Source organism: Homalodisca vitripennis, chromosome 7 (assembly GCF_021130785.1).
Source record: "Homalodisca vitripennis isolate AUS2020 chromosome 7, UT_GWSS_2.1, whole genome shotgun sequence".
NCBI lineage: Eukaryota > Metazoa > Arthropoda > Insecta > Hemiptera > Cicadellidae > Homalodisca > Homalodisca vitripennis.
Genome location: NC_060213.1, coordinates 41,869,915 through 41,893,333, shown reverse-complemented (window position 1 = coordinate 41,893,333; position 23,419 = coordinate 41,869,915). Strand labels below are relative to the sequence as shown.

The 23,419-nt window shown below is 29.9% G+C and overlaps 1 protein-coding gene across 1 annotated transcript in view; it reads left to right on the top strand.

Annotated features, from left to right (window-relative positions):
• The window catches only part of LOC124366692 (zwei Ig domain protein zig-8-like), a 57,605-nt gene extending 54,162 nt beyond the window's left edge, over positions 1 to 3,443 (top strand). Inside the window, exons 6-7 of the mRNA XM_046823291.1 lie at positions 1,350 to 1,518; positions 3,229 to 3,443. Coding sequence (XP_046679247.1) covers positions 1,350 to 1,518; positions 3,229 to 3,329 — 270 coding nt within the window. The 3' untranslated portion in view covers positions 3,330 to 3,443. The remainder of the gene's footprint in view (positions 1 to 1,349; positions 1,519 to 3,228) is intronic.
• Positions 3,444 to 23,419: the final 19,976 nt, after the last annotated feature.

The window sequence follows — 23,419 nt, the reverse complement described above, 5'->3', positions numbered from 1 at the left end:
TACATATCATCATTGGGGAGAGAGCGTACAGTGGGTTACGTCAGTTCCTGTGCTCTGACCCGTCCACGCCGCTCTTACATCACGAAGCGTGGGTGGGCACCGCGACCCTTCACTACTTTTGCATTAATATGTTATATTCTCGAAGCGCCAAAACCATAAAAAGACGACGCAGCGAGTGAGTTGAGCTCCAGAGAGGAACCTTTTAAGTGATTGAATTAGTAGTAACACTCGCGATCGTTGCAGTTGCAATTGCGTAATAAGGTATTGACTGTGCCAGTGTTAAATGAGTCGTGTGTAAGTAGATATACAATATAGATAATATTAACATTGTTTCAGTACATATTAGTGTCTGATTTGTAATTTTAATTCCATTTAGGTTTAGGTTTAGAAATATTATATTTAGGTTCATTTTTAAGATAAATACATATTTTGTAGATTCATTATTCTCGGAATAAACCGGTAACAGTGGGTGCAACACTTATGTTTAAAGAAGCTTAGTATTTTATAATTCGGGTGTGACTAAGATAGTCTAGAAAGGAAATTTGTCAAATAAATGTTGGAAAAGGATTCGAGGTTTCAGGAATTTACATCACCTTTCGCATTTGCACTGTTTGGAAAAAAGAGACGAAGCAGACAGAGGTACACGAATGTTACCGATAACTACGTCAAGCCCTGTTACAGGTTAATGTAACCGAAAATTCGAAATACCTGACAATAACAAAAAGGATATTACATGAATAGCGTCGTTAAAGAAAAATTTCTCAGTGGGTTTGGTCAGTTCTTTAGATTTGAGAAACTTGCCCTTTTATTGCTTGTCTAGTAAGTCCTCAAATTTGAATGTTCTCGAATCGCCAATAAAAAGATATGTAATGACATAGCAATGAAGTTAAGCTCTAGAAGCGAACTTGTTAAGTAACAGAATAAGGAGCAATACTCGGGATCGTAACAGTTATAAAAGTGTTCAAAATTATTGACTCGTCTGTTATAAATATGCTCGCTTGTAAATGGATATACAATAGAGTCAATATTGGTTTAGTCATAGTACAATTTAGCCACAGGTATATATATATATATATATATATATATATATATATATATATATATATATAATACATTGTAGAGAACTCTGTTCAATAAATATAGTCTAAATACATGTTGTATTAGAGGTGAATGCTATTGTACAAGTAACAAAATAACCGGTTATAAACAACGAGGAGAGGAGTGATTCTCCTTACGATCAATGGTGAACACCACCAATAAGCTGTATATCTCGTAAGCACAACCACCAGCTGAGGATACAGAAATGTATAGCTTAGTAACAGAGGTGTATTTTCTTTTCTTTGTAACAGGTTATTAACTTTGACTCGCCGCGGGGAGGCGTAAGTCTGCTGACGGAGAAAGGTATCATTACCACCAGCAGGCTGCTAATACAGAATGCTGTTCACACAGACAATGGCGTCTACACGTGTGACCCGTCCAATGCTAACTCTGCTAGTATCAGAGTCCATATACTCAATGGTGAGTGTCTGTTCTGCTGAATTAGTCATTTATACTATATCAATTTGAATTAATTGTTGAAACTAACATGTCCGTTAATTAGGATGTTTAAAACAAACTGTTTCTATTATTTTAATAAATTATAGTTTTTATATTAATTTTGTCATTAATACAAGTAAAATCATGTTTTTTGAGTCAATATGGATTTTGCTAACACAAGAGATATTAACCTATGAGATGCAAAGACATTTAGACACATAAAGATTTCAAAAATATTTTTTTCGTCCTAGTAGTTGTACGTTCGAATATTGTTCAATGTAACGGTAAATAATGAACAACATGATATGAAGCGATATATGTTTCCTAAAATAAGTTTTAAATCAATTATATTTCTAGCAAACAGTTAAAGATTAAAATAAAATTTTTCGTTATTACCAACATTTTCCACGAGCGGTTGAGTGGCTTTTGTAACTGTACTAAACACAATTTGAACAATAGTATTTAGTAATTCACCATTTTTCCATATAGGTAAGTCGGTAATTCAATGGAAGTAATTACAGTAAAAACTAACTCTTTTAAGTATAAGAATTTTAACATGATATAACAAATTATCTGGTATTACTATACTTTTACTCTTTTACAGGGGAAAATTAAGGTAACATTAATTTTTTCTGCATTTCTGGTATTTCTTATTTTTATGCAATAAGAAAATCAATAAGACTACATTATAGTGTTATGGACCTGAAGACGATGTCGTATTGCAGACCTAGAAACGTAAATTAACGATTTTTATCACAAAACGATGACAAAATGTCTGCAAAAATATTCTCATTTATGATCCTTACATTGTAAAAATACTTTAAAGAGTACGAATCTAATGTGGCTTATTAAAAAATATAATTAAAAAATAATTCTTTAAACGTCATGAAAATTTATTACAATATAACTTTATTTTTTATAAGACTGTTATGAGTATCAACGTAATAATAAAAAAAAATTGAATTAGATGTGTATTAATATAAGATTGATTGGATGAGTCTTAGTAAGACTGAAAAATACTACAAAGAAATTACAACTTTATTAGACGAAAATCCGAATTACCAACTCCAAATCATTTGTATTATTTATTATAGTTATTAAACAATGCCATTTTTATTTACATTGATTAATTTCTCATTTTTCAATAATATTTTAGATATCTACTCCTATATTAGTGATGATAAATTGAAAGCTATATTCCATGCTAATCTCTTTACCAACATTTTTTTGGCTACAATTAATTGTCTCAATATTGGAAAAACACAAAGAAATGGAAAACAAATTTAAGTCAGTAAAAGGTGTTTCCTAGAATTTAGAATATTCATATACATAAATAAATAACACGTATTATGGACTCTTATACATTTTCAATAACGTGAAATACAATTTACCAAATTAAATAAAAACATAAATAATATTATTGTATAATAAGACAATATTCAAATCCAATTGAAAAATAAAAATTATATTATGTATTCAACTTTTAAATAGAACGTATTATGAAGAGTTTTCTTGTAAAACTAACTGCAATCTTTATCTAACACTTATAAAAGTGTATTTTCTAAGAGAAAGTAAATAAATGCTTGATTATAGTGAAATGTATTCTGTATTAATCGAACATCTTCGACAATTTGATATAACTTAAGTATATATGCGAAATATTTTTGTTATAATACCGTAATAATGTTTCAGGGGAACACCCAGCGGCCATGCATCACGGCGGCTCCTCACGGTCCTCCCCACCACTTCTCAGTGCCTTGCTGATATCCTGGCTCCTGCAACTGATCATGTAGCACAAGCTGTGCCGTGTCACCTGAGTCACGGCACCCTCGGTTAAGTGACAGACTCTCTCGTGATCCTTCGTGATTATTCAGACAAATTCGTGATCTTTCGACTGTCTCCATGACCACTCGGATAACTATGTTACACATCGCACAATTCCGTGATCATTCTGGTATACCTAAAACGCTGCAAAATGTTACTTTTAGAGAATTCTTAATCGGAGATTTCACGTTTATTGGGGTACTGCTTTTATCCGTCGGGAATAAGTGAGAATCCCGGAGAGTGGTTAGATGGATTTTTAAAATGAGGCAGGAACTTATCTCTCTGTGTCTAAATACATTTCATCGACCAGTGACTGAGGTACTGCCCGTAGCGACACTATTGTAAGATGACACGAATTTGAATACTAAAGTATTCATTGCCGATTCGGTAAAGTAATGTAGATTCTATGTGTTGTTTAATGGAGTGGCGCTACGTCCAGACCAATTATGGTACGCAATAAATGCTCAAACGACCACTTGCATGTATTGTACTGTTGATGTACCCGAATGGAAATATTAAACTCTTATTATTTTAATCGTTTGAGGCTAAGCATACAAATGTTATTTTTCATATTTGTTATTGTTGTGTATATATATATTATAAATATAATATAGCAATAAAATATAATTTAGCATAATTTTAATTTCAAAATTTCTTTCCCGATGTTAAATATTACTTATCAATACTCTTATTGGTTTGTAAAATTCAAATTTATTTTTCCTAATAGGGTATGTGTTCGTACTAATTTGTTTAGCATAACATACATAAAAATATTATGTAATTTGTATTATTAAGTTATCATATTATTGTTTATGATTTTTAGAAACCATGCTTTAGAACTATTCATGATAAAATATCTTAATATAAATGGATGATTTAAAAGGAAACTAGATGATTTTAATTTTTATATAGTTACACTTGTTATAATGTGCTGGCAGATATGTTATAATAAAGCGATTTTAACTTTCATTTCCATGACCACTGGTCACAAATGAAAATTAATATAGATGACAAATAAGTCATTATCAATACAGTCTACAGAGTTGTACTACTTGTAGTCTAAGAAGAAAGAAATTCATGATTAATATTTGTCATTTGTGTTTGTCCATCCTTATTATATTTTTATAATAGACTGGCTAGTCATAGATATGTTAAGTGAATTAGTCAATTAAATGCATATAAGTTAATATTGGTTTAATTGTTTCTGGAACAAAATAACCTGACATCGGTGATGTTATGCGGAGCTGGCGCTTTTTGGAACTTGACATAGACTTCATTGTAGCTTTCATACCAACTTACCTGACGCATCATATCTATAGCTAATAGGTTTTAACTCTTATAGAAGTTATTTTTAAATGCTGCAAATTATAATTGTTGTTAATAAGTGTACATGCTGTATATTGTTAACTAATAACAACTCTCATTAAATAAACTTTAAGTGTATTTTGTTAATAACCATACAATGAGAAATACGTCATCCCGAAACATGTATCCTTGACAGATCTACTATCAAGTATAATAAATATATTTAATTTTTACTCGTTTTCTTAATAAATTTGTATCCTCCTAAGACCCATAAATACACCTTTTCTTACATACATCTCTTAAGCAATGGAAAAATTATTGTTTTTATCTAGAGTTTATTTATTTAGATTTTAGATTAACATGAGGCATGTGCATCTAAATTTGTTAAACTTTAAAGAGACTTGGAATTAATTAAAATGAAGGTAATATCATTTTTATAGTAAATTATAGACCTATTCAATAACTTCATACAAACTATTGTTTTAATAAATTTTTAGTCATCCCGGCACATGTAAATGGCACATGTAAATTGTGCCATATTATGTTATAGCTATGCTACTGAATTAAAATGTTTCCTGCAACACAGGAACACAATGAAGGCCTGAGCAAGGCCTAATATGTAACACGTGGTGTAAAGAACTGCTTCCTTATTTTATATAATAACGACTAAGAAAATTAACAATTTGTATGTGATAGTTGTAATTACGTATTGAAATTGTAAAGCAAGATTAAATTAGGCTCTGCAGACATAATCGTGAATTTAATTAGATAAATAGGTAGGTATCAGTTTATATTTGCCAAACTTTAAAGAGACTTGTCAGTAATTAAAAAAGGTAATATTATTGTTTTTATAGTAAAGTATAGACCTATTCAATAATTTCATACAAACTATTGTTTTAATTAATTTTTTGTGCATTTTCTTTTTCATACTAAAAGCTATATTCCTTAAAATTAATATCCAATTATTTTTGGCTTACATATATGTGTTAAAAAAATTATCCACATAACATAAATATTAGCGGTTATTGGCTGAGCTTTAACGAATCCTTCCTCCGGTGGTGCAAAATAAATTTAATTTTTACCGGCCTTCTTGCCTATCTCTATATCTGTCTGTCTGTATTATATAATTATATCTCGAAAAACAACTAACTTATTGTATTTAAACTGTTCAAAAAAAATTCTATCCTATATGTGGAACACTGAAATGATAATGGTGCATGTTACTGCGTTGGATTTGGCTGAGCGTTAGCAAATAATTATAAATAAGCATTATGAGTAATCATTATAGCAACGTTAAAAAGTCGGAATTAAGTAATTTTCAATTAAAGCAAATACACCGTAAGATATCAAACATGTGACATTTTAAAAACACTTGGCCTAACTACAAAACAACACTAAAATTATTTTTATAGTGATTTTGTACGAGAAACTTGATAATTGAAACATTTATGATACTCAAATATTAAAAAAAACGTTTAAATGTGTCATTCGGCAAGATAATCGAAAAGGATGTTACATAAACATTGTAATTATTCATAAAACCCGTTTACAGAATGAGTTGTTGAGTTGAATAAGTTGACACATTTATGATTATTACGTAAATTATATATTGTACAATTGTCTGTCTGTCTATCTGTCCACAGTAAATCTCGAGAATTAAATGAGCTATAGATATGCAATTGTGCATGTAACCTCAGCAAAGCCTCCTATGACGTGTGGTGTGGCGTACTTCTACCTTGTACTTTATAAACTTAATTGTGCAACATTTAATTTTTGTAAGTGTTCTTCATATAACATTTAAATGTTCAAAAATGAATTTTATGTTTATATAATTGTCGTATGGTTTTTAATATTATATATACTATCTATTAGTATGTTTGAATTGTGTTGGTACACATTACAAAGCTTGTTTTAGTGAAAATTAAATATTATTGCTTTAAATATTGAAGAAAAGTAATAAAAATAGTTTGTTATGAGACTTTGGACCATGTAAAATATTGCATGACTGTAATATATACGATACTTAAAGCATTTAATTTGATGAACCGTTTTCGATTGTGTACAGAGGCTCGCGAATTTTGGAAAGGACGAAATGACGTAGTGTATTTACACGTTGTGTTAAGTTGTAATTTTAAATAATATTAATATTGTAATAACAACCGAGTTTTTTAAACCTCGTTCTCTCCAAATTTTTATGTACTTAGGTACATTAGGTCAATTATAACTAAGTAGAAATTTGTAATTTAGTCATTAGTTTTTTATGAAAAAAGATGGAAAAATTACGTGTGAAACATACAAATAATGGGATCAGCAATTTCTGATATTAAAAAAACAGTAGCAATAACACAGGATTTAGTATAAATAAATCCAAAATTATCTCTAAAATTGAACATACAAATATATACATCTCGTACAAACACATAATAAAATAATTTTATTTAAAGCTATATCTTTAATTCTTGGTGTTTTATTCATATTGATTCTTTTATACGCCTAACTGTAAAATTGTACATATTTAGATACAAAAAAATCTCGTTATGTAGTGTCCCGTAGTTATTGATCCAAAATTTTCAAAGATATAATACTGGTTAAACCCGACACATTTCATCATATAACTAACGTATAGTTCTATTTAGATTAAGCTTTTATCTGCCTGTCTGTATTACGTATACATTTAAATATTACTTCTTAGATATAACTTTGAAAGTTTTCTCTTTGAAAGGTTAAAATTTGATTAACATTAAGGGGAGTGATTTTTTCACAAAATAATAAGAATGTTGGCTCTGTTTTGTACAAACATTACATACTACAAAGTTTAAAATACAACCATTATCAGAGAATGATTCAAAAATTTAAAAGGCTGTCGTTCTGTTAGGAGTAATAGTTTTATATCCTATCTAGCAAAGGTTTAGGATAGTATCCATTAATTAAATATTAAAACTTATATTGATTTAAGTGGTTTGTTTAAAGAATTAAGTACTAGTGCTTCAATTTAGGTAACAAAATTTATAGATTACTATTAGTTGAGTGTAGCAAAGCAGTAACAATTGGTAAAAGTTTTTTCAGTATCCACCATGTACTTTCAGTGGATGTATAAAATACTGCAACAACTAGTAAAATTAGGTGTGCAAACGATGAAATACAAACGCTGAGGAACTCCCGATAATTAGATTATTGATTCTATTGTTACATTATCTTAGCAGTATGATATGATAAATAACGACTAACGATGTAACTACTTATACAGCTGATATGGGTGAACTCCCCAACCGACGGCAACTTAACAACAACACACATCAACAACAACTCACTCAATTGGGTGTGTCAATGGGTGACTCACTGACTGATTAAAACTGTGAATAATTTTACAATTATTTTATCGGCAACCTTGATGGCAACGAGAAAATAATTAAATAAATAAATGTGTAAAGAACCTCAATTCGCCCTTAAGAGATTAAAACATGTGACGTATGAACGTATGTAGTTTACGTATCCCAAAACATACAACATAGACTTAGTGTCCAGACTTTTATTTTTTTTTAAAACTATTATATAGAAACTAATTCAACTAACACAAATTTGAAAGTCATTTAGCAAGACAAATAGTTATGTCAATATTTATGCAGTTAAAAAAATTTAAATTACACTTCATTACTACAACAATGAGCTCTATGGTGGATAACGTTTTTCAATTTCTTTTGTGTAATCGAATATCTGTTTATCTCAAGAACAAAATAAGCTATAAATAGGAGATGAGAGATGGCTTTGAAATTATAGAAGTACTGTAGATCATGAAGTCATTTATTCCAGCTCTAATTTATGCAACAGCATGTCTTTATAAGTCTTAATAAGAAGCACACTGTACCAAATCTGGTAGTGCATGGCTGTAAGGCGCAAGGGCATGTAAGTGTGTCCTATGGAATAATGGACAAAAGGTTATTTACTATGCAACTACCCTCTAATGTTAACAAAGCGACATGTCAACTTAAATGGTATATAATTTTGTAATTTTAATTTTTTTCCAATAAACAATGTTTATAAAAAAAATAATTTGTATAAAACAAAACTCTAATCCTAGGCTTTAATATTATCAGTAAAAGCCAATATAACTAGAAGCATATTCTAAACGTAAATTGGAAATATATGACGTAGTGTTTATAATTTAACCTGACACCTGTTTAAATACTGTTCGTTTCATATCACGCTCAAATCCTGTCCAAATATATATATATATATAATATATATATATATATATATATATATATATATTAGCAGACCCGACAGACGTTGTCCTGTACACACGTCTTTAATTAGAAAATTTTAAACTTTGATTAATCTGTAACAACCTGGGCTGTTTTGATAAAAATGTCTATCAAAAAGTTATTACAATATCTAACTTCATTACATGTACATTTAATCACACTTCGACCAACCGATAGTGTGTGAGTATAACATGAGTGATGTGAAATGTAGATGAAATGTAGAGGATGTTTTAAATAAAAACTTTAATTTACTTAATCTGAAGTAAAAAAGTTGAAACAAACTATTTTATAACAGGTATATTTTTCAATTTACAACTTAATTTATCGTAATGCCATTGAATGTACAATTTTTTTTGTTAATCCTTCAGGAGTATACACAAACAACTTAGATGGTTTTCCGATAGGGCTGAAGTATAATAAGTGGCCTCCATCACAATCGAATTATTGATATTTCTGAATGGCCTATCTAAACTACTATCCGAATTAGATTATAGTTATGTAAATGTATGTAATTATATATATACGTTTGATATATATATATATATATATATATATATATATATATATATATATATATATATATATATATTAATGCTAAACTTTTACCTGCAACGAAGCACTTTTAAGGCCATGTATTGACATTATAATGATAACATTTCTGTTTCATGAAGTATAATCAAACATTTCTTATCGCAAAAAGATTAAATAAATGTTCACTAAACATTATAATTACTAAAGGAAGGTAAAGGGCATGGATAAATCCGTAGAAACATATAAAACCTTGTTTACGTATTTTTAAAGAGGAATGTCATGCCTCTGAAGGAAAATCGTCACAAGTATATCAGTTTTATTCTCGCAGACAGCTCAGACTATTCTAAGCGTATTGTTTTTTTACGGCTGGGTAACTCCAGGGTACATAATGTCTCAGAAATAAATTTACGGAAAGAAAAACAGAAAGAACGGATAGGCAGGTAAATTAGTATATATATATATTATTTAAGGTAACGGTGTTCACACAATTTACACAAACGATTTATGTCGCTGCGTTGTATTTAGGTAAACAGCGGATGACAGTAATGTGTTTACACGTACCAGTCCACTCCATATAGTGACAAACGTGGACACGGCCACCTCGCTCTGTATATTAATTTACACGTCAGCACAGTGTGAATGTATGTCATTACCTTTGTCAGGGCCGTATGTAAAACATAATTCGACATAATTTTACCGTGTTAACCTAAACACTACCCTACATTTGCATAACATTGTATTATTTGGTTAATATTAAAAATGTAAATTTTATGAAAATTGATTTTTACACACTGTATGTTGTCCCATGAGGGCTGTTAACACATTCAGCACATTGTGTGTCTAACTTTCTGCACAAGGACTCAACGGCTATGGCTACGTGTATCATATATGATGCATAAAAGAATAGTCTGATAGTGATTTTACAATTTTACCGTCAGGGATCATGGGCATTTTATAAAATATAATACTATAATAGTAAATAAATAAATTTTGAAATATTTTAAAATCAGATTCATGTAACCAGTGAGGCACCAGCTGTTCATATTTGTGCATTAAACAACATACGGTCAAACTGTTGTAGTTAATTTATTTGTATCAAGAGGTTTTTAAAACTGAGTTAAAAGGTTTGTACTTACACACCTTTACAAATTGTATTGTAAATTATGCTCATTATGCTATTTTTATAATTTCCTAACATGCTTAGGCATTTTTATATAAAAACGAGCAGAAATAGGGTGTTTTGCGTACTTAGATATATGCAATTTAAATAGTAGTCTGGCGCCGAGTCGTGAGCCGGTCGCGGCAGGCTTTTTGTAGTGGACCTTACCCACGATTTTCAAGGGATAGTGTTAAAAGCATTGTAATATGAAATCCTACGTATGTACCAGAAACTATACACGCGGCTTGATATAATGGAGGGTATATCTTTTTTGTATGCAGAACTAAAAACGATAATACATGAAAAAACCTAATGGTATGTAGTACATTGATTTTTTAATACGTCATGGCACTGGATTTGTTAAGGTCTTAACCGAAGATTCTGGTAGTAAAACTATTAACAAATAATCCTTCCCCTCAGAAAGACTTTTCGACAACTCATATATCAATTCATACTATATCATACAACTCACATGCACTCGACATTTTTAAAACTATTTTATATCAAATCTTGCAAATTTATAAATTCTATATGCATTTTAAAGCATCTTTAATAATTTAACTTGCTCTTTTATTCTTTGCAATATGAAGCGGTCATGGGCTTGCACTTTCAAGTTCCAATACACTAGCCATCAAAGGCTGGATTACCAAACAAATACCTTGAAATCCAGAGTAAAGATTTATGTTATAGAGCTATGTACTAAAAACTACTATTCCCAATTTTATAATTTTATCTCAATAGCCTTTATATATCAGTAATGATTCTATGATATGAAATAAGCTGAATATAAAATGCTTGATATACTTAAATTGTTATAGTACGGGAGCTAGCAACGTTTCTAAAACAAAGAATTCCAGGTCAGCTGATTTTTGGATATGCTGTCTTTCTTGCTCTTTCGGTTAGAGTCCGGGCTATCTGGCTGGTGGTAGTGGTTGCGTTTATTAATGCGCATCTTGCCTGCACAGGTAAAAATCCTGGAGTTTAAAAGAATTTTATTATGCGTAATTTTAATTTTTTTCCCTTTAGATAGATCTACCAGACATTATTTTTTTATTGCCAGACATTTTTACTGTTGTTAATTATGTGCCATACGCGAAATTTTATTTTTTTTATAAAAAATTCAAAGTATTTTAGAATGTCTGTTATTTTTATATTATGTTATTTAAACCTAAAATAATCTAAAATTAATTTGCCAGACGTTAATTCGTTTGTTAAATATTAAATATATATAAAAATGTAATGAAAAGTATTGCGGTATGATGCTTGTGGTTGGAGAGAGACAGTTTGAAGTGCAAGAGAGACAGAAAGCGACGGCAACGCTTAGGCTAGTGTATAACATAATATTTTTAAGAATGAGACAGAAAATAATCGCAAAAAAATACATTACTTACGTTTGTTCTTGTAAATACAACTTGGGATGAAAAAAATTTTAACATCAAAATTAAAATAAGTATAAATTAAAAAGAATGGAATTAAAAACATAGCATAGAAGGTTTAAAAACTACATCTTTTATTCAAAAGCGATTATAACGATTTTTCATTCTGTAATAGTGTCACAAAAAAGGTGGCATCTTCATAATCATCATCATCATCTTCCCTGTCACTGTCAGAATTATTTAGATCATCGTCTTGGGAATTGTCATTGTCTTCCAATAACTCTATCATCTGTAAAGAAGAAATTAAAATTTTCTTTTAATTCTTTTTGTTTTTTATACAAAAATTCAGTTTTTATTGATAAATTTCTATTTTTTACTTACTTTGAATAATAACATCTGAAACTGTGGAAGGTAATTGCTCTCCGACAAACCAGATAAAATCATATTTATCATTGTTGATGGTCCAACCGGAAATCAACTGGAGATAAAGATGTTGGATGTTTTAAGTGAGCATTTCTCCATAGCTTAGTCACATAGCGAACTCTTAATAAATGTTGAAGCAATTCTGCTTTACAGGGTGGCAAACTGGATGAGTCGAAAGTTACGATATTTTTTTTTTCAAATTTCTCATCGGATTTTTTTTGACTGAAAAGTGCTTGAGAATAGATGAAATCGAACATCATTAACATTCGAAGAATTTTTAACTCCATACATTTGACAAATAAACTTCTCAAGGGTTACAAAGGTAGTTTTAAAGTATTTCTTCGTCACCCGTAATAATATTTTGAAAAGCTAATTGATATTCGTTCGATTTCTTTAATATTTTAAAGGGTCTATCTTTGCCTTTTCTAAAAAATGCTGGTATGTAATCGCACCCGGTGATTGCGTGGAAGCATGGCAAAAGCTTTACATAAAGATACTCCAAGTATTTGGTATATTTCATTGACGTTTATGTATCGTTGATGATTTCCTACGCCCATATCCATCCAGATTTTTTAAAGATGAGTTTAAGTGATCCGTATTTCCCAGAATTATAATTAAAAAATATCAGAGTCAGAACAGCGTATAACAACTTCAGCGTCAAAATCGATTTGACAAATATGAAAAAATGATCCTAGAATCAGCTTCTTCGTGTTCTTCACATGATAATGATTCTTCAGTTGTTTTAATCACTTTGTTATTTGAAAACCTTGTAAGAATAACATTTATTGTAACTTACATAAATATTTTTATTAGCAATAAAAGGTACCATGTCTTCACTATCCCAGTGATCTATAAAAAAGTTTACTAGAGCTTCTTTAAATTGTATATTTTAAGTTCTGCTGCAAAATTGTGTGGTCGAGCTTGATTTGGACCAATTGATACTGGACTGGTTGCTTCTTCTCGACGTGAAAACGTTCGTAATCTTTGATAGACGGCGAGAAATGCTGGTCAAAGACAATGTCAATACGAATAGATTTCATTTGGGAGATAGTACTCATAAAACTTTTTTAGATATACCATCATACGTTTGTGGTACATCTTTCATGAGATGCAACAAAAAGAAACCATCAACAAGACAAACATCAAAAGATGACGGTTGTTGATGTATAGTGTTGCCCAATTTTTTTCGATGAGCTTTGCTAATTGTGATTTTATCAGTTTTTACAGATTGAACCATCTGGGTGACACATTGATGTTGGCATAGGGGTGAGTGGGAATGTCAAAACCTTCTCAATGTGAACCTTGTGAGCCAGAGAAATCCCCAGCATTCTACCAAATAGATCTCTTTGCATTCGCAACTCAACGACTTTATTTCCTAAAGTCAAATTCTTTTTCTTCGGCACCTCAGCAAAATTAAAAAACTTTATTTTTTGTTATTGGTTTATCAAATCTATTCCCATCTTCAATGCATTCACTGATAAATTGTTTTCTTAGAGTCTCACCATTCTCTTCAATATTTAGTAAAAAATCAGTAACGTCAGGAGAAGCAGGCTTTGAAGTAGCAATGTTGTATAGATTTTCTTTGTCTAATTTTGGATCAAATGGATTGCAATTTTTATCGAGAATTTCAATAAAAATCAGCAATTTGTTTTCCATAGATTTTAATTCTGTTCGGTTGTAAATTCTGCCGTAACATCTTGTAAGTATCTTAAGCCACAAAACATCCAAGACATGTGATATTAACGCTGCTGCTCTTATGCTGTGACTTTTGGTCCAGCGTTGACGTGCAGCTAAAGAATTAGTAAAGTGAGCAATTCCGCTCAGTCGTTTAGCTGCATCGGCATTTATCGTTTGCTCCAGTGTATAAGATCTATTGGTATTCGTGAAAATGGCTTATCAGTTCTTTTTGACTCCAAAACATCCTTTATTAAAATCATCTTGTAGTCCCAGGGTGGGTTTTATCAACATTATTTAAATAATCTGAATATTTTACACAATAAACGAGCGTAGTTAGGTTGATTTTACAATAAAAAACAAGTTCGACATTTTTGGAATTACGTGCGTAAACATTTGAATGTCACCCATACGTATACTTCTCGAAAGATTTATGTAATAAACTAATCAACTGAATGTAGATCATGTAGAACTGTGCTGTTTTTCCATGGGTACCTTGCCTGGTCTTTGCTACGTATTTCTTGTATGAATTGAGCAGTTGCGATAACATTTCATTAGGTAATAAATCAGTGTCCGTTGATGATGAGAAGGAAATTTTTTCTCCTGATATTCTAAAAGATCTTCATAAATTTGTCCTTTTACAAAATCATATTCAGCATTCTTACTTTTTCAAAAATTGATCAAAATGTAACATCTGTAAAGCTTAATGCCATCAACGGATGTAGACGTTTGCAACGATTAAAGTGTTTACCCTCAATTATTCCATTTACAGACCCTGAAGCAATGATTTTACTCTCAATCATCATGTGGGATAATCCACACTCATCGATGAAAGTACCGACAGCTTTTAAAAAAAGCTATCATTAAATGAAACGATCCAAGATGTATAAACAGATTACTAACTGGAGACCTTCTGTTGCTTGAATTTTATAAGCTATTTTAGCAATTGCTAAATCGTATGTGACCGTACATAAGTTTGACCACATTCTTTACCAAACTGTTTGTGCTTGTTCCATTGTAAACGCGACCACTGATACATTTGTTGGTGATAAAATAATAGAAGTAAGATATGATACTTTCTGTTTTGGAGTATTGTCTTCTATCATTCTGCCATTAAATCCTGTCCAAGATGGTGTATTTGGCACACGAAAAACATATGATAGCAAATGTAACAGATCAATGGTTTGTAAAGATGAAACATTTTCAGGTGATGTAATGATCGATCAATTTCGACCGGTGTTATGCGACCTGCCATCTTTAATCGCTTACCATAAGGAATTATGTCGGGAGTGAAGTCTGGTCAACGATCGTTTTCTTTTTTGTGATGGTTCTGTTGGTAATAAATCTTCTGAATTATCATTAGCTTGATTTAGTTGAGCATGTGAATTATTATCAAATGTTTTGGTATATGATTCCCACAGTATCATGCAAAGTTTCTTTTCCATTCAAGGTATCAACGTATCTATCAAAATTATCAAAAGCTACACTAGTACATAGTGAGGGATTTAAAATGATGTCTGGAGGACAAACTTGTGTTCGATGTACTGATGAGATAGTTGCTTCTGTTTTTCAATTCTTCTAGAGTAGTATAGTTACAGCAATGCCCAAATCTATTTAAAATATTTATTATTTTCTTACTACTTGTGAGACTTTTTAATAGTCATGCCAAGAGTAATATGTTTGGATGGTTTAACGGTACCATTACTAACACAAAAAATTGCATCAGCAGCCATTGAAGAAACTCAATCTACTACAATTTAAACCATCTCTGCGTCTAATATCTTTACCTCCAATAAATGCTTTGAAGAATCGATCTAATTTATCAGTAATCACGCATTCACCAGTAATCAAATGATTTGTTTTAATTTTTCATGGTAATTTTGATTTTTCAATTTTCAAAATTGTATTTCGTAATATTAACGCGACTTTATCAATAAGGTCGTTTTCTTCAAGTTTTGTTAGATCATCTTCTAATAAACTACAATCCTTATGAATAATAATTTTTTTCTTTTGCTTCGATATAATTTTGATATTTTTCTTGAAATATTTTTGTATTTTTTCTTCCAGATAATGATTAGTTATTAAACTTATATCTGTCTGAGGCTGAAATTTCTCCTCATAATTTCAACTCATTATTGTACATATCACAAAGAGATGATAGCGATACACAATTTTTTTTCATTAAAACCTCTTCGTTTATTGCTGATACAATATGATTGAAAATTTCTTTATGGATATTACGATTTCTATGCCAAGAAGTATATGGAATGTCTGAAACTACTTTATTATACTCATTTAAATAATTTAGTTCACACGAATGATGATAATAAAATTGGTCTATTTGTAGATTTTAAATCGTTAATTTTTTGTAACAACACATCATTTATTAAGTTTCTCCATCCACTCAGTAATATTTTGATAAAGTTTTTGCATCATTTGATGAATGAAGAGATTTTGTTGTTTTCCTTTATTTTGTTTACGATCTTTCTCACAATAAAAACAAACATTTTTGAATTGTCGACCTGCCTCAAACACATTCAATATTTGCGTCAGGATAATCATCACAAACGTTATTTTCGTTGATCCTCAAATTGCTAAGAGAGCTGGAAGCAATATCTCCAAGCATTCTCTGACTATCTAAACTTACAGCTGCATCCTCTGAAAGTTACCTCATCGTTAAAACTTGGGTTAGGATGTCCTGACATACAATGATTATTTACATTTTCACGAGCATCTTCCGGTATTATTTTTTTATTTAAACTCAAGTTCAAAATCATGGGATGTTGTCTGATGAATTTTAAACTTGAAGCAGCAATCTCACTTACTATTTCACTGTTTGTGTTACTCGTAATAGTATCACTGATATTTGCTGGAGTGTTTGATGACAAATTATGTGGAATAGATTTACTGGTACTATCTATTTCAGTCGATGAATCACGGTATTTTGCCATTAAAGCTGTAAAACTGCTATAACATTGTCTGTGGTATCAATCTGTCTCATTTATTTCAGTAGGCAGTTCAATGTCACTGTACTTTAATTTATATTTCAAACGTATATTCAAAACTTCCTGGCACTTCTTCAATTTATTCAATCACGAAAAGAATTATTTTACCTTTATGTCCTTTACAGAAAACACATTTCATTGTACCACTGGCCATTGTAGCGAAGTTAATAAATAAACATCATAAATAAAACAAACACAACACAAACATGTGACTTTAGACTGACGCCATGTATTGTTGTCCATATGCCGAAGCGCTGCCGTCGCTTTCTGTCTCTCTTGCACTTCAAACTGTCTCTCTCCAACCACAAGCATCATACCGCAATACTTTTCATTACATTTTTATATATATTTGATTTTAACAATCGAATTAACGTCTGGCAAATTAATTTTAGATTATTTTAGGTTTAAATTACATAATATAAAAATAACAGACATTCTAAAATATACTTTGATTTTTTTATAAAAAAAAATAAAATTTCGCGTATGGCACATAATTAACAACAGTAAAAATGTCTGGCAATAAAAAAATAATGTCTGGTAGATCTATCTAAAGGGGAAAAAATTAAAATTACGCATAATAAAATTCTTTTAAACTCCAGGATTTTTACTTGTGCAGGCAAGATGCGCATTAATAAAACGCAACCACTACCGCCAGCCAGATAGCCCGGACTCTAACCGAAAGAGCAAGAAAGACAGTATATAAAAAAATCAGCTGACCTGAAATTATCTCTAGAAAACGTTGCTAGATCCTATACTATTATGTTTTAATTTCAATATTCATCACTTTATACCACAATAACTTAAAATTGCTTAAAATTACCGCTAATAACTGTGTTATATTACTGTAGTGTTATCTTACAGTGTTATATGTCATGTACTGTATACTCTAAAACTACGGTCAAGATCAGGTACTCGTATATTAATTAAGAGAATTAAAGTCATTCATTTTGTGTCTCACGATAAATTTTAATATTCTAGGAAAGGCTTATAAATATGCATTCCTAACAATTTACGTTAATCAATAATTTGGGGTGGTAAAATAATTTGTATCTAAGATAATATATCGGGTGAGGTACTTTATTTTCTGTACTGAATCATATCTTACTCTCACGAGTTATATTTCTGTTTTTCTATTTTAAATATCTCTTTAATATTAGTAACTTAATTATTGATGTCAGAAAAAGAGTTTTTTAAATTATTTATTTCATAAATTGGTTTAAGCTGATGTTCTACTTATATTTCGTTTAAAATAACGTGAGAGTTAAATGTTTAGCTCTTCAATATTCACACTACTGTAACTGTCTAATCATTATCGTCATTGATATCGATACACGATGGCATCATTACGAAATCTTCACTTAATGCATGAACCGCATTCATTAATTTGGCGAAGTTTAAACGCGATATTAAATCTTACCTGTATAATTATTATATACTTCACCTAAAGATAGCAAGTATTTTAAGTAATTAATGTTAAAAAAGATGTTAAATTATCAACAATGATCAAAATATGTGCTAACACAGGCTGTATTAATCAATATTAATCAATTAATCAAATAGGTAAATCAATAGCAAGTTATGTAATTCTTTTCATTTAAAATTTTAAGAGAGAAATGCATATACAGTTTACATTTCATATAATATCTATATGACATCCAAAGTTGTTCGTGTTCATTGTGACATCCGTTAATCTATCAATGGCTACAGATCAAATGAATTCTCTTTTGTCTTTAAGTGTAGTTCACTTGAATGTCCTAGAACTTGTAGAAGAAATTCTTCAACTATTCCATATCAAATTTATATTTTTTTAATATCTGGTTTTTAAATAATTTTACTCTGTCTTTTTCTGGTCACTGTTTACTTTTGTTTCAGTATTCCTTCACTCTGCTCATCTCACATTATTTCTAGTTTTGTATATACTTAGATACATGCATTATTTGTTTGATGTTTAATATTTTGTTAAATTTGATTTGATTTTTCCTTACTATTTATTTCCATAATTTTAAATTGTGTTTAAATCTTCTTCCTATGATATATTAAAATTAAACGAATACTACTATATGATTTTGTATATGATATTTTATGTTATATTTTATGATAAATATGTATAAAATATATCTGGTACAAATATAACTATTTAGGTAGACTACACTAAAACTATATTAAAAACTATATTTAAAATCAATCACACAGCCCAGTACTTATAGACGTAAATTTTTTGTAATAATAAATTCCTTTTTTGTACATATTTCTTTATATATTTCAATTTTTTTTCTTTTGCAATGGAACACATTTTAAATTATAAATTATGTACTGCAGGACTTCGTATTATTGAATGTAACCCCCGTCCTGTTAATACAGTCACCAAGATCTGAACCCAAAATACGATACAAACCAATCACAATATCAAACAGACATGAAGGATAATGAACCACTGCGTCGCTCTGCGTTGCCACCTCACTACGGAAATTGATCACAAAGCCATTTCCTCACAGTACAGGTGGCTATAGACCTTCTCGTCACCTAACGAAAGGACCACATCTGAATTATTCCACGAGTGTTTTGAATGCAGCAGTCTGTTTGACAACTTGAACGGTTTCGTTGCTTAATAAAAAAGAACATAAATATAGTGACATCGTACAGGGTATAATAATATGAAATTATGGAATTTGTCGTCTTATTGTTACTTTATTATGGGGAATAATAATACATTATTTAAATACCTGTTTTGAACATTATTATTCTTCAAAATCTTGTGATATTGACGGAGTATCTCTAAATTTAATAGCCGTATTCTTCAATATTTGTTTATACCAACACCATACAGAATGATTATTACTTTTAATAACTGATATGAGTAAAATATATTAGACTTTCTCTGATTGCACGATATTGAACATTCATTATAAAACGCGTGCATTTCTGTTTATTTTATGTATGCATTCATAGTAATATCTGGAACTGAAATAACCTGCAATATAGTTCCACATATGTATCTAGTTGAACTACAAACTGTCATCTCTTATTATATGTTTACAGCTCAAGATGAGTCCGTCATTTTGTTCGTCTTATTAAACAGGAAAACAGGTTTACTCTACGTGCCATTAAACTTAAAATATATAACTTACTTATTTTAATGTATTACATTTCTTGGGCCACAATAATACAACTCATTTATTCCGCTTTCACTACATAGGTTTGAAATATAGGTGTATATGTAGGTGTTTAATTACTTTAAAATTTTTTTAAAACATGAAAGATGTCAAACATTTTTTAATTTAAAATGGAAGGTATGCAGTACTTACCAATGTTCTTTTACAGATAGTGTGCATATTCATTCTCATATCTATGAAAAATATTTTCTATGTGTACCAATAAAGAGAAAGTTAAAAAAAAACTTCATTTATAATTTTAATTTAGTTTCCATCACAAAAAAACCTTCGTCCAATCTTCATCTTCAGAACTGCCTGCCTTTCTTTCAGAACTAAAACCTATTATTTTCATCTTAGGCTTCCTTATTTGCTTTCTTAATATTTCATAAACCCCTTATATTAAACTATAGACTATAAATTTTACAAGTGTAAGAAAATTCATACCTAAAAAATTAGATTTTCTACCGCATCTACCACTTTCAAATTAGCTGTGTTGTGTGTACAATATTACTAAAAAGCCATCATGGTTTTTGTATGTAAATTTTTAAACATTTTTTTACATTCAAGTTTCTAAAAGCTAAACATACAAAGTGGAATGCGTCTTATATTATTTACGGTGGAATCGATAACCAATTCAAAGAGAAAACTGTTGGTATTAAATTAGTTCCTAGCGTTGAAAGGGTTCGTCAATGATTGAGCGGCCGCAGTCAGTTTTAAAAGTAATATTTTAATATTATTATTTGTAAATACAATTTGTAACTCTTACCCCACTGGATTTATATATATATATATATATATATATATATATATATATATATAAAATATAATTTAATGTTTCATTTTTAGAAACAATAGACAAAAAGTTTTTCCCCAACCATTGTTTCTGCAAACTAATTAGTAATTGGCCTCTATTATTAGCTGAACGTATGTGAAGCTCTTAAGGGGTTGTAAGAATTTAATTTCTGTTCATCGAATAACCAGTCTAACTTTATAACTGCTTGCACAAAATAAAAAGGAGTAAAGTGACATATAATTTATGCAATTTAATACAGCTTCATTTCTATATAATTAATATTAAGTTTTACCTAGCATGGGTCACTTCAGACATTTTTATACCTTCCAGTTGATACACACTAGGCATAGGAAAACCGATGTGTCACTTAAATCTGGTCAACTTTATGGATGTCCATGAGCAGCACATCACTAATCGAAAATGTTGAAATTCCGGTGTGAAAGTGTGATTCGATAGATCTAGTCTACAGCAGGAGATGACTGTTGGAGTTGGTGTGACCCTTTGATACTCCTTCCCTAGGTATCAAAGGTTATAATACGCGGAAATAGCTTTGACGTAAAGGTGTGCCACCCTATGCATGCTTTGACTGAATAGGCTGGTTCAGAGCTGGCTTACCCTTCTTTCGAGGGGACTTGACTTGAGATTAGTTCCCTAAATTCTTTCTCATGGATCTCGATAGAAAGCTGCCCTTAACCCTACTCCAGAATAACTTGTCACCACGGAAGTAGCCTAAGAATCCTTATAGGACTAGGTATAGTTACCATGCTTCTTTTCCTAAGAGAATAAAAAAAGACATAAAGTTTAACGAATATGTTCTTTCATGTAATTCTTTCATGTAAGTGATTGAGGTAAACATTATAAAATAAACTTACACTGGAATTATGTGCAACGTTGATATAGAAACGAAAATGTAGCAAAGTAAATAAATTAATAATCGAAAATAGAGTAATAATTCTAAATTTTTAAATGTGATCAAGCGGAATATTTAACATAATCCCTCAGTAAGTTGGTTTGCCAGGAGTTATTATTTAAACAGTGAGATGAAATTCAAAATAAAAATGTAATGTATCGTGTAGAAAGATATTTCAGTTATATAATGCTGCATTTCGTTCATTGCGGTGCCATTGAATAAAATAACCCAATAAAAAGCTGCAAGCAGGGGACATCATAAAATAAAAATATATCAATTTAGAAATTTTTTTAATAACTTTATGAAAGGCTAATGTTTTTGCCATTTTTAAATGTTTGTATTTTTTATATACAAATAACGTTGGTTTGAAAGTTTAAATTTAGTAGGATTGTTCAGTTAAGTTTAATTTCTTTTTACACACATTTTAAAATTGTTAAATTTATGTTAAAGTGTTTCATACAGTTATTTATTTGAGTCCTGTAATCTGTTCGAATACCTCTCAAACTGCAGTAATATTGTAATACAAGTTATGTTTAATTCATATTTCGCTCTTCCAGGTTTGATAAAAGAGATACAGTAGCAAAACTTAAAAGCCTTTCTTTTAAGAAAATAAAATGTTCAGAAATTTTGTAATTATATCATGCCTTTATCATATATTTTTATAAGAATTGTGATCATATATATATATATATATATATATATATATATATATATATATATATATATATATGTATATATGTTATATTGATTTAGTATATGAGTTTGTTCTTTAAATTTCTATTCAAATTGAGTTATCACGCTATCACTTTGTAAAAAATACTCCAAAATGTTAATACAAAATGTGTAGCATATCTTATGTAGGGCAGTCTTTAATACCGACTTACAGTGATTGGTGTTAATACTACTGTCGTACTAGAGCAGTAATGCCCATATAGTTTTACAAGTAGTTGGTACTAATGCTTGACAGTTCATGTCCTTGTAATATACTTGTTAAATGGCAGGCATTGGGCTGGAAGTCAACTGAGAGAGACGTGACAACTGTAATTTTGAACTACAACCAGTAAACTTATTTGGATTGTCAGCTTCTCTGTTCGGGAAGTTACCACGCTTATTGAGTTTGGAAAATGTTCCAAGCTAGAAATACATCGAACAAATGACATTTATTTGTTGTTTTGCTGGAACTGAACATATGTGATTAATATTTAATATAACAAATTTTGTCTTGTACAAAAAATATGGTATTGAAATTAAAGTATTTTAGTATGTTGGATTACCATTGTTGATACTAGTCGAACACTAGAGCAATTGATGTTTAGCTTACCCTGTCCTAAATGTAATTTGTTAACACTATGGCCTTTATATTTTGTTAAAGAAGGCTTTGATATTTTGAGTAAAAGTTAAAAGTTATAATTTAATAATACAAAGTTAATGTAAAGTTTTATTTATGTTGACAAGATATGGTGCTATTA